Source organism: Suricata suricatta, chromosome 6, assembly GCF_006229205.1.
Source record: "Suricata suricatta isolate VVHF042 chromosome 6, meerkat_22Aug2017_6uvM2_HiC, whole genome shotgun sequence".
NCBI classification, from domain to species: Eukaryota; Metazoa; Chordata; class Mammalia; order Carnivora; family Herpestidae; genus Suricata; species Suricata suricatta.
The window spans coordinates 122,407,691-122,420,021 of NC_043705.1; the positions used below are offsets into that span (position 1 = coordinate 122,407,691).

Here is a 12,331-nt window from a genome sequence, read left to right on the forward strand (position 1 = left end):
AACTTGCACAAAGTGACACACAAAATTATGTGGAAGATGAAATTGAAGCAAGAGAAAAATGTCAGGCTAGTTTTTATTTATAACTCATCAGAAGAAGCCTCCGAAAATGTCATAGATGGAACTTTCACCCTTTGTGTTTTGCATGTGCACAAATGGCCCCTCCTTCTGAGGGTGGACAAGGGGGAAGGGATGCAAGAAAAGTCAACTGCTGGAAGAATTAAGCACATGGAATAAAAGAAAGTATGGAGAGGAAAGTTTCTATGGTTTTCTATTTTAAATTTTTTAAAATGTTTTTTACTTATTTTTGAGAGAGAGAGACAGCATGAGCAGGGCAGGGTCAGAGAGAGACACAGAATCTGAAGACAGGCTCCAGGCTCTCAGCTGTCAGCACAGAGCCCGGCGTGGAGCTCAAACCCACTAACCGCGAGATCATGACCTGAGCTGAAGTCAGACGCTTAACCGACTGAGCCACCCATGCGCCCCTATATGGTTTTCAAGGTGGTCCCATGCTGTACCTGAGGTATTTAAGAATCACGAGTAAGTTAAAACATCATGTGAGGCACGGGCTATATGTACCAGTAGGGCAAGTGGAGAAAGGCACTAAGTTGTAGCATCTTTCTAACTCCCAAGCATGGTCTGAGGACCCACAGCACTGGCATCACCTACGAGCTGGTCAGAAAATGCAGGATCTGGGGTGGCCTCAGCTGGGTGAGCCGGTTCTATTTCACATGCTCTCTCATCCTCCAGCTCCACCCCAGACCCACTGACTCAGAATCTGCATTTCGCAAGGTTCTAGGTGACACATGTGGACACCACAGTTTGAGAGGAACTGCTGCAGCAGTCAGTGTATGACATTTCGGAGGCAGAAAGCCCCAGCCTTTACTCCTTCATCAAGCCAGCTCTCCAAGCCCCAAGGGTTTTTTTCTACACTGTCACAATACCCGTCTAACCACAGTGTGTCTCAGAGGGATGGAGAGATAATGCCATTGTGGTGTTATAACAGGCAGATGTGTGGATCTCACGTCCCCTGTAAATGGGCGGCATTGGTATGAAATGTGGCAGGCAAGCCACAGGCACAGGCTGTGCCTACAGCCCCCAGGCATTCATGCCAGGATAATTTTTGGAGAAGCAAATTTCCACTTGCATTGGTTTGCTAATCCACTTGCTAATAATCCATTTGCTAATCAGGGATTCTCAACACTGGTTGTCTATTAGAATCATCTGGGGAACTTCTTTATATGGCAATGCCTAGACCCTCCCCAGGGAGATTCAGATTAATTTGTCTAGGGCAGGCCCCCAGCAACGGTATTTTTTTAAAAAGTTCTGTGAATGTAGGTGAGCATCCAAGGCGGAGCACTTGTCTTCAGAGTGTCATGAGATATGTCTGAGAAAGTGGCCCTCAGCCTGTCTTCTCTGTCCCCCTCCCCACACAGTGCTCCACCACCTGTGGGCTGGGGGCCTACTGGCGAAGCGTGGAATGCAGCACCCAGATAGATTCCGACTGTGCTGCCCTTCAGAGGCCTGACCCTGCCAAGAGATGCCACCTTCGTCCCTGCGCCACCTGGAAAGTGGGGAACTGGAGCAAGGTAATCGATCTGGCTCTGCGGCGTTCTGGCGGGGGAGAGCCTTCTCTAAGCATGTGCTAAAGTAGGTGTCCCCCCTCCCTTTCTCCTCTCTTGTCGCCTCCCTCTGCCCTCTTCTCTGCTAAAACTGTGGCTTAGTCAGTCATAGACATCACCACGCCTACTCGAAGTTACACAGTAGTCTTAAAGCAAGAACAGAGTTTTTATTAAACCACATGTTTTTATCTGCCTGTCTTCTCTCTTCCCAGATAAACTGGAATTAAAAGTTAAATTTGCGTAATTAATTGCTTTTCCAGCAGGCAGCATGATTTCTAAATTACTTAAATTTACCATTATAATTACCATGCTACATCATCACATGTATAATTAAGTCATGACGCAGCATCTACTTACAAAGCAAATGTGCTTTTCAATTTGCCAGGCTCAAAATGACAAGAAGGCTAGACCTCGAGAAAACACTGGTCTCTCAAAGTGTACTTCCCGTACAGATTTTTTCGCAGTGGGGTTTTACAGTCCCTGCTAATCTGGCTGTGGTTTCTCATTTTGCTGTGTTGTCTGCATGATTCCTAGTGGGAGACTGTATCCAGTTTTTAGATTTGTTAGCTTTGATGCTCCTTCTGTTTGCAAGGCACCCCCCACCCCAACTATGATGCTCGTTAGACCTGTCTTCTCTCTGGGGAGCCAGTTTCCCTTGACAGCTGAGACACAGAAGGGAAAAGAAAAAAATTTGAGCAGGCCCACAAACAACAAAGAAATTGAATCTGTTACTGAAAATCATCCAACAAATAAAAGTTCTGGGCCAGATGGCTTTCCATGGGAATTCTACCAGACATTTAAAGAAGAGTTAATACCTATTCTTCTCAGACTGTTCCAAAAAATTGAAATGGTAGGAAAGCTTCCAAACTCATTCTATGAAGTCAGCATTCCAAAACCAGACAAAGACGTCACTAGACCCCACTAAAGAGGAGAATTACAAGCCAATATACCTGATGAACCTGGATGCAAAAATTCTCAACAAGATGCTAGCAAATAAAATTCAACAGTCTATTTTATTCATCATAATCAAGTGGAATTTGTTCCTGGACTTTAGGTCTGGTTCAGTATTCACAAATCAATCAATGTGACACACCACATTAATAAAAGATAAGGATCATCTGGTCCTTTCAGTAGAAGCAGAAAAAGCATTTGACAAAAATACAGTATCCTTTTTTGATAAAAACCCTCAAGAAAGTAATAGGGATAAAGGGAACATACCTCAACATCATAAAAGCCATATAGGAAAGGCCCCCAGCTAATATCATCCTCAATGGGGAAAAACTGAGAGCTTTCTCCCCAAGGTCAGGAACACAACATGGATGTCCACTCCCCACTGTTGTTCGGTGTAGTACCAGAAGTCCTGGCCTCAGCACCAGACAACAAAAAGAAATAGAAGGCACCCACATTGACAAAGAAGTCAAACTTTCACTCTTCACAGATGACATGATACTCTACATGGAAAACCCAAAAGACTCCACCAAAAACTACTAGAAATAATATATGAATTTAGCAATGTCACAGGGTATAAAATCAATGTACATAAATCGGTTGCATTTTTATGCACCAGTAATGAAGCAGCAGAAAGAGAAATCCAGGAATCAATCCCATTAACAATGGCACCAAAACCCATAAGATACCTAAGAATACACCTAACCAAAGAGGTAAAAGATCTATATGCTGAAAACTATAGAAAGCTTATGAAACAAATTGAAGAAAACACAAAGAAATGGAAAAACCTCCATGCTCATGGATTGGAAGAACAAATATTGTTAAAATGTCAATACTACTCAAAGCAATCTCCACATTCAATGCAATCCCTACCAGAATAACACTGCATTCTTCACAGAGCTAGAACAAACAATCCTAAAATTTGCATGGAACCAGAAAAGACCCCAAATAGCCAAAGTAATGTTGAAAAAGAGAAACAAAGCTAGAGACATTACAATTCCGGACTTTAAGCTGTATTACAAAGCTGTAATCATCAAGACAATATGGTACTGGCACAAAAACAGACACATAGAACAATGTAACAGAATAGAGAATCCAGAAATGGACCTACAAATGCATGGCCTACTAATTTTCAATAAAGAAGAAAAAGTATTCAATGGAAGAAAGGTAGTCTCTTCAGCAAATGATGTTGGGAAAAACTGGACAGCGACATGCAAAAGAATGAAACTGGACTGCTTTCTTACATCATACACAAAAATAAATGCAAAATGTATGAGAGACCTAAATGTGAGACAGGAAATCATAAAAATTCTACAAGAGAAAACATGCAACAATCTCTTTGACCTTGGACATAGCAACTTCTTACTAGACATGTCTCTGGAGTCAAGGAAAATAAAAATAAACTAGTGGGACCTCATCAAGATAAAAAGCTTCTGCACACCAAAGGAAGCAAGCAACAAAACTAACAGGTAACAGATGGAATGGGAGAAGGTATTTGCAAATGACGTATCTGATAGAGGCTTAGTATCTAAAAGCTTTAAAGAACTTATCAAACCCAAAAAACAAAAAAGCAAATGATGCCCAACATCATTCATCAAGGAAATACAAATCAAAACCTCAATGAGATACCACCTCACACCTGTCAGAATGGCTAAAATTAACAACACAAGGAGCAACAGATGTTGGTGAGGATGTGGAGAAAGAGAAACCTCTTACACTGTTGATGGGAATGCAAACTGGTGCAGCCACTCTGGAAAACGGTATAAAGGTTCCTCAAAAATTTAAAAACAGAACTACCCTACAACCCAGCAATTGCACTACCAGATATTTATCCAAAGGATACAAAAAGGCTTGTTCTAAGTGGCACATGCACCCCAATATTTACAACAGCACTATCAACAATAACCAAATTATGGAATAAGCCCAAATATCCATCAACTAATGAATGGATAAAGAAGATGTGGTACACACACACACACACACACACACACACAAACACACACACACACACACACACACACACACACTGGAATACTACTCGTCAATCAAAAAGAATGAAATCTTGCCATTTGCAGCAGTGTGGATGGACCTAGAGTGTATTATGCTAAGTGAAATAAGTCAGGCAGAGAATGACAAATATCATACAATTTCACTTGTTTGTGGAATTTAAGAAACACAACCGATGAACATAGGGGAAGGGAAGGAAAAATAAGAAAAACAGGGTGAGGCAAACCATAAGAGACTCTTAAATACAGAGAACAAACTGAGGGTTGTTGGAGGGGAAGTAGGTGGGGGGATGGGCTAAATGGGGGATGGGAATTAAGGAGGGCACCTGTGCACTGGGTGTTGTATGTAAGTGATGAATCAATGGGTTCTACTCCTGAAACCAATACTACACTGTATATTAACTAACTTGAATTTAAGTAACTAACTTAATAATAAATACATACATACATACATACATACATACATACATAAAACCTTGAGTAGAAACATAGGCCCTTTATTTTGCCTTTAAATATCCAGAGGCTTTAGATTCTGCCATGTTGATGGTTTACCTTTTCACAGATACTTTCTCAGAGGGAAGAATTCTAATTTTATCTAGAATCTTCTGTATTATTGCCCCCCCTCGATTCCCACCCCCAAACCAGAGACATTTCAAATCGCAAAGGGCTGCAGGTCTGCCGCAGCCTGCCCTGAGTCCACAGTTCTCACACCTCACACCCCCAGTTACTCACCAGCAATCCCCTACCTTTGTGACGGCTGAGTTGTGGTTGTTTTACTGGCTTTTGTCTCCAGCACCATGTGGCTCCTTGATGAAGCCTGGTACCACTGCTGTGGATATGTCCCCATGTGTGTGACAGTCGAGTAAGACTGTACATTCAGACTATCCCTTTACCATGTCTAAAAGAAGTCTTTCAGAATGGTGTGCTTCTGCTTCATGCAGTAATCTGCTTAATGCAAATTCAAGGTTGTGGTCCTCAGGTCTGTCCTAGAGGCATACTTGGGAAGACAGTTATGCAGAATTGAATCCTAGAAGCAGGGGTGGGCAGTGGATGAGACACATCAGGCTTGGCAACCCTGCTCTGGCGGGACGAGCATATGACACTGGCCCATTCACCTTTGGAACGTTGTTTCTCTCACCTCTGAGAAATACCGGGGATGATATTGCCTCTGCTTACCTCACAGAGTTGTTGTAAGGATCCAAAAAAGAGACTGTTAGTGAAACAGCTTTGTAAATGGTAAAAGACTGGTTTTTAAAGTTTTTTTAATGTTTATTTTTGAGAGAGAGAGGGACAGAGTGCAGGCTGGGGGAGGGCCAGAGCAAGAGGGAGACAAACAATCCAAAACAGGCTCCAGGCTTTGAGCTGTCAGCACAGAGACTGACGTGGGGCTCGAACTCACAATCTGTGAGATCATGACCTGAGCCGAAGTCAGACGCTCTACCGACTGAGCCACCTAGGCACCCCACCCAACTGACTGAGCTGCCCAGGCACCCCAGTAAAAGACTGTTTAGATGAAACCCTAGGCAAACTCTAAGCTCAAGATAAAAGTTAGGACTGGCTTTTAGGTGCTTACTAACCTCTGGCTTCCTGGACTCAGGGTGCAAGGCCTGTGGACAGGTGACAGTGAAGAAAATTCTGTCAACAGAATGACTGGCTCGAGCAGGTGTCCACTCCTTAGTACTAAGCAGGCAAGGTGCTCTGTGTCCATGAACTTTGGAGAACTTTACATGGGTTGGGCACGAACACTCACCAAGTACTGCTATGTGCCTGACATCACACAAGAGCTTTAGAGAATCAATTCCATTTCCATCCAGTGCAGGACCTACTTTATAATTCCCACAGAGACAGCAAAGCTCGGAGTGCTTAAATCACTATTGCTTGATCACACAGCTGTTACCAAACGCTCCCAGTTTTAAGAAACCATCCACTTGGGGATGCATCATCAATTTTATGACGGCTTTTCAGAAAGAAAGAGAACACTACACAATAAATATGTACATCAGTTGTAAGAAACATGCCAATTTCAGCACATTAAAATTTGAGGAAAAAGAAGTGTGCAATGCAAGAAATGCAGAAGTGACAAAATGGGCTTGAAAAGCCCTCAGCTGCATTTGACACCAAAGCAATGCATCATCCACAGCACCATTCACCGCCCGATGGAACATCTTGATGGCTGCACCTTCTGAAGTTTTGTAAACTGGAGATTTGACAGCCCCTTTATTGCTTTCTGAGAACAAGCACTTCCCTTTTCATGGTTAAGCTGAACAGACTTGATTATTTCTGAAATGAATCAGAAACCATTTTACATTTGTTCTCAGAATGTTGTCTTCCCACATAGTGAGCATTGCAAGTTTATTTTATCAGTAGTTTACTTTTGCTGGAAAATAAGAGAAAGTGGCAGCCTTTCCTTATGGTCTTGGGTTTCATATATATTGCTAGTCTTTCTGTCTTATTCTGCTTTTTGCCTGTGTGTTTATTATATTATACAGATTGTCAATGGCAGTGCTACATTTTTTTACATCTGAATTTTTAGAAATGAATTTAATAAGGAAAGAGCTCCTTTTTTGCTAAATACAGGCCCTCCCCAACTTTGATATATAAAATATTCCCAGTAACATATATCAAAATCCAATGTGCAAAAGTGAAAACATGGAATTGCATGTTATAGCAGATCTTTTGTCTCCAGAAAGCAAAAGCTGAGTAGCAGGAAGGTCATAATACACTGAAAATCACTGTATTTATTTTATTCTTGATATAATGCGTTGTATGTCTGAACAGTCACCTTCTCTTGACATCCTTGAAGGTTTTAGATTAAGGGATCCCTAAAAACATAAAGGAATGGCAATGACATATCAGCATTTAGGACCACAGGAAGCATGAACCCAAGACCACTCTAGTTGAGAATTGATGTCCAGACCAGAAGACTCTCCATGATGGCCCCTGCCCATCTCTTTCTCTGTCCACTCCCACTCTTTACCCTAGCATTCTGATCAATTCCCTATTCCCAAACAAGCTTTGTTGTTTCATAGCACTGCACCTCCATACATGCCATTCTCTCCACCTTGAATGCCCTCCATACCCTATTTTGCTGGCTGAGCAAATAGTATTATCCTATATGCTTCAGCTCAAACCTTGGCTCCTTTATTTAGGCCGGCCCTGACCTCTTTACATGAAATTGACCATGTCCTCCATTGTGCCCTCACTAGATCATGAACAATTTATGACGTAATCATTGTATACAAACATAATTGTTATTCCTTCTACTCGGGTATGTAACTCTTCCTACCTGCTAGAAATACAGAGCCTGAAACATAGCGAGTGCCCAATAACTGGGGGTGATATCCGGGAAAGATCGAAGGATGAATTTTGGTGCTGTTCAACTTAGAAGTTTTGGAATGAATTATTTACTTATTTTCTTATATATAGTTTATTACCAAGTTGGTTTCCAAATAACACCCAGTGCTCTTCCCCACAAGTGCCCCTAAGGGGCGGCAGGGAGTGATGGAATGAATTATTTAATCTTAAGGGTCTTGTGAATCTGTTCAGCATAAGGAAAGGAACAGAAAAGAATTTTTTGGTATCCAAGTTTAGTTTGGTTCAACTTGGAAAGCAAGAAAATAATATAAAATCAAAACAGAATACAAATGTAGTGATCTCACACATTTATACCCCTCTAGAATGTTGGGATAGTTTAATCATCCAGTTTATCTTCCTTTTCATACTGATGGAGAAACAGAGGCTGAAAGAAGAGAAGTGGCTAATCCACACTTGCTGTTGGGGTCACACCTGAGTTCAACCTACTGACCTCCCAACCCTCTGCTCGCTAATTTCACTATATGCAACTGAGCACTCGTCTGAGCCCGACGTGGAAAGTGTATTAGGATGACCCCACAAATCCAAAACACCACAAGGGAGAACCACAGAACCACATTTTATCTCTGCCAGTGGCTCCTATAAGCTGAGGGAATTTTTCATTCTAATTCGATCTCGCCTGCAGATCACACTACTTAAATTGATGTCATAACTGGAAAGCAGGCCTGTTTGGTAACAATAAGACGTTGGCTTCCTGTTCTCATTAATCTGACTCCTGTCCTCAGTCTGGTCCACAGGCCTCAGGTTAGGAAAACATTAATATAAATGACCCTCCTCGAGGGCAGTAAGAGAATTAATATAATAAATGGCATTCAGAACACAAGGCAAATGGCATTAGGAGTGAAGTGATTTTTTAAAAATTTTTTAAAATGTTTTTATTTATTTTTGAGAGAGAGAGACAGCATGAGCAGGGGAGTGTCAGAAAGAGAAGGAGTCACAGGATCTGAAGACAGACTCCAGGCTTTGAGCTAGCTGTCAGCAGAGCCTGATGTGGGACTCAAACCCACGAACCCATGAGATCATGAGATCATGAGATCATGAGATCATGCATGACCTGAGCCCGTTGGACGCTTAACCAACTGAGCCACCCAGGCGCCCCCTGGAGTGGAGTGATATAATATCTTGCCACTTCTCTCTTGCTAACTGAATCAGAAACCGTTTTGAAAATGGAACAGAAAAGTCATAGGTTTAGTGAATGTCCTCCCTTATTATGAATTTCAGCATAATTATAAAGTTCATTTCCCGTTGAATGTGAATACTCTCACAAAAGAGGTAATGCTAGCTTGAAAATTAAATTAGGAATAACAGATTGCAGCAGCAAATGAAAACTAGGAAAATAAAATCCACTTTTATAGTTAATGTCTGGGGGCACCTGGGTCTTGTAAAATTCCCTTGTCCTAGTAAAGAATCCTGTTGCTTTACCATCAGACAAATGGCTGCTTTGTGTGGAAATCATTAGCAGGCTCCCTCATTTGCTCTGTGGCTGATTTCAAATTGACAGTTACTTTTTTCCTTGCATATTTACTACATAGCAGGAAATGAAGTTATTTGTTTGTTTTTCTTTGGGGAGGGGTGCTGTCTGGCAAGGTTGTTTATTTCCAAGAAGCTAAGCTCTCAATCTTTGGAGGCCTTAGAGCATCAGTCTGTCCCTTGTCACCTGGGCTAGCGTCTTTCTATGTTACTGCCTAAGGTTTGAAGTCAGGTGACTTGGTACAATCTGCAGGCAGCAGAAGAAGGGAGACTGTGCTTTCGGGGGTACCTCTACTGAAAGAGGAGTTTTCCTTCACCATCCTAAACCTGCAATTATGACTATTCCACCATAGCCAGAAAGAGTACGGGTTTTCACTGTGTAGAGAGGGGGCCAGACATACCGTAGAGCATTGCACACACTTTCTCGCAGGTGCATTTTCTCAGCCACGGCTGGGAACGAGACCCTAGATGAGAGGACGGGGAGGGTAAAGAGGCTCTGCATCCCTGCAATGACCGAGGGTCTCTTTAGCCCACTTGGAAACCCACGGGGCTGTCCATCTCTCAGAATTCGTATATGCACTCAACAAATCTGGGTGGACCCTCCATGCCGTGCCTGGCACCATGCCAGATGCTTGGGACCTGATAGGAGCCAGGGCAGATAGGGGTCCAAGTTCATGACAGTGAGAGTGCAAGAGAAAGGACACAGAATGAATAAAAATGGTTCCACATTTCAAGTTCCTGTGATAGAAATAGAGAAGGAGCTGAGAGAAGTAACAAGGAAAGTCTCCTTCAGATGCCGGCATTCCAGGAGGGCCTCTCTGAGGAGATGACATTTAGGCTGAGGCCTAAAAGAACAGCAGTAGCAGGTAATGGTAATTTGAAGAGTAGAGAGAGGCACATTCAGGACATAAAGTCCATGGGGACGTACTGTTAACCCACAGAGAGTCTGGGGGGAAAGGGTTCTGGTCCCCTCCCTCCTACCTCCAGTCCCTTACCTAACTGTGGACAGTGACAAGACAGGCCAGGCAAGGACAGGACCAGGAGAGACTAGAAGGCGGGGGCAAGGTGAATGGAAGGGATTCGGCCGGCACTAGTGTTCTAAACAGATTGGAGACCACGTCTTGGAAGCTCAGGTTACAATCAAGTAAAATCTAGGTGGGCAGATGGAGCAGCTTCCAAAATCCAAGAGGTGGGAGAGTAGGCCTCCTTCAGAATCCGCTGTGTAAACTCTGGCTTGTGGGATGCTAGTGCCTCAGTGTTTATCAGGATTTTAAGGAGTCGGCAGCCTGCAGGTGACCTGAGACAGAGCAGGAGGCAGGGGCTGCTACACAAGGGGTGAGCATGTGGGAAGGGGGCAGGGAGGAGGGCCTTGTAATGGCTTTCAGGGGCCTGTGCTGAGCAAGCTCTCAGTGATGCAGGCACGTGATGCTGGCTCGAGGAGGGAGGAGGGGGGTGGGGACAAGCCCAGGGTTTCTCACTTCAGAGAGTCAAACCACAGAGCAGCTTTCTCCTTCATGGGGGCCCTTCACCTGACAAAGCATAACCCATCTTGCCTTGAGAGTCAAGGAGAAAACAGGTTTTCGGCAGGATTCTGAGGGGGAGATGGGTGTGGCTAGGCCCGAGTTCCCCTTCACCCCGGATGAATACACACCAGAGGGAATGGCCGTCCACTGGGACACACACTGTACCAGCAGCCACCAGCCCCAGTGTCTGTGATCTTCACGACAGTCCTGTGAGATGGCGGTTTTAGCCCAGTATATTGATATAACACCTGAGCCTCAGAATGTTTCTGTGACTTGCCCAAGAGCTCGCAAGTGAGTGACAGAACTGGACTTGCCACCCAGTTCTCAGGCTGCCACGCCTGCCTGTGTTTTCGACCATGGGGAGCGCCATCTTTGGGAGCTGCTTGAGTGACTCCCTCTACAGGGCTTGTGAGGGAAACAGTTCACGTGAGCTAGACTTAAGCCTTCTTCGTGGCTGGAAGCCTGGAACTTCATGGTTCGTTCTTTCTTTCTCTCTCTCTCTCTCTCTCTCTCTCTCTCTCTCTCTCTCTCTCTCTCAGAAACCCCCTGGGATTTGGGGGATGGAAAGCCTGACACCAGGGACTCAAGTGTCCCCTTTCTCTCCTTTCTCTCCCTCTCCATACAGTGCTCCAGAAACTGCAGTGGGGGCTTCCAGATCCGGGAGATTCAGTGTGTGGACAGCCGGGACCACCAGAGCCTGAGGCCATTTCACTGCCGGTTCCTGGCCGGCATTCCTCCCCCGCGGAGCGCGGGCTGTAACCTGGAGCCCTGTGAGGAGTGGCAGGTGGCGCCCTGGAGCCAGGTACGGCCTCCAGAGACGTCATCCACACAACCAGGAAAATGTGAATCTCTGTGTTGCCATGTGAATCTACAAGTGAGGGAAGACCACGCGTGCATCGTGACAATGACTGGCCTCCTCATTCAGTGGCCTAACACGGTGTGGAGAAGGCTGAACAGGTCAACAACTTGAAGACTACGTTGTGTGGTTTCAAATGTGATAATTCAGTATTTTATTACAACCCAGTCTCCCAGTGGATATACTGGGGAATTGGGGTTCGTGTTGGGGAAATGCACATGGATCACTCTGATGAGAGCCATTTAGGGCAGAGGCTCACATGCCTCTCTCCCAGATTTCTGCAGTTGAACTGGGGGTAGTGGCCAGATCCTTTCCACATACAGTATATTTTATATTTCCACCTCTCAGTCAAATGCCCAGGTCATTGTTTACAGAAATAAAAGGAAGTGTGTTTGTGCCTATCTTCATGTCCTCTGTTTTGTGAGGGCCCAGGCTCTGCTGGGTCTTTGTCCTACTTTAGCACATGAAGACAAAGGGACTGTTCTTTGGTGAAGTATAATAATCTCACTTGCCAGTATGCAAATACCTCAACAGCTG

General features: G+C 44.1%; 1 protein-coding gene across 1 annotated transcript in view; it reads left to right on the plus strand.

Annotated features, from left to right (window-relative positions):
- The window catches only part of ADAMTS12 (ADAM metallopeptidase with thrombospondin type 1 motif 12), a 276,826-nt gene that overhangs the window by 246,535 nt on the left and 17,960 nt on the right, over positions 1 to 12,331 (plus strand). Inside the window, exons 17-18 of the mRNA XM_029941278.1 lie at positions 1,434 to 1,586; positions 11,564 to 11,740. Coding sequence (XP_029797138.1) covers positions 1,434 to 1,586; positions 11,564 to 11,740 — 330 coding nt within the window. The remainder of the gene's footprint in view (positions 1 to 1,433; positions 1,587 to 11,563; positions 11,741 to 12,331) is intronic.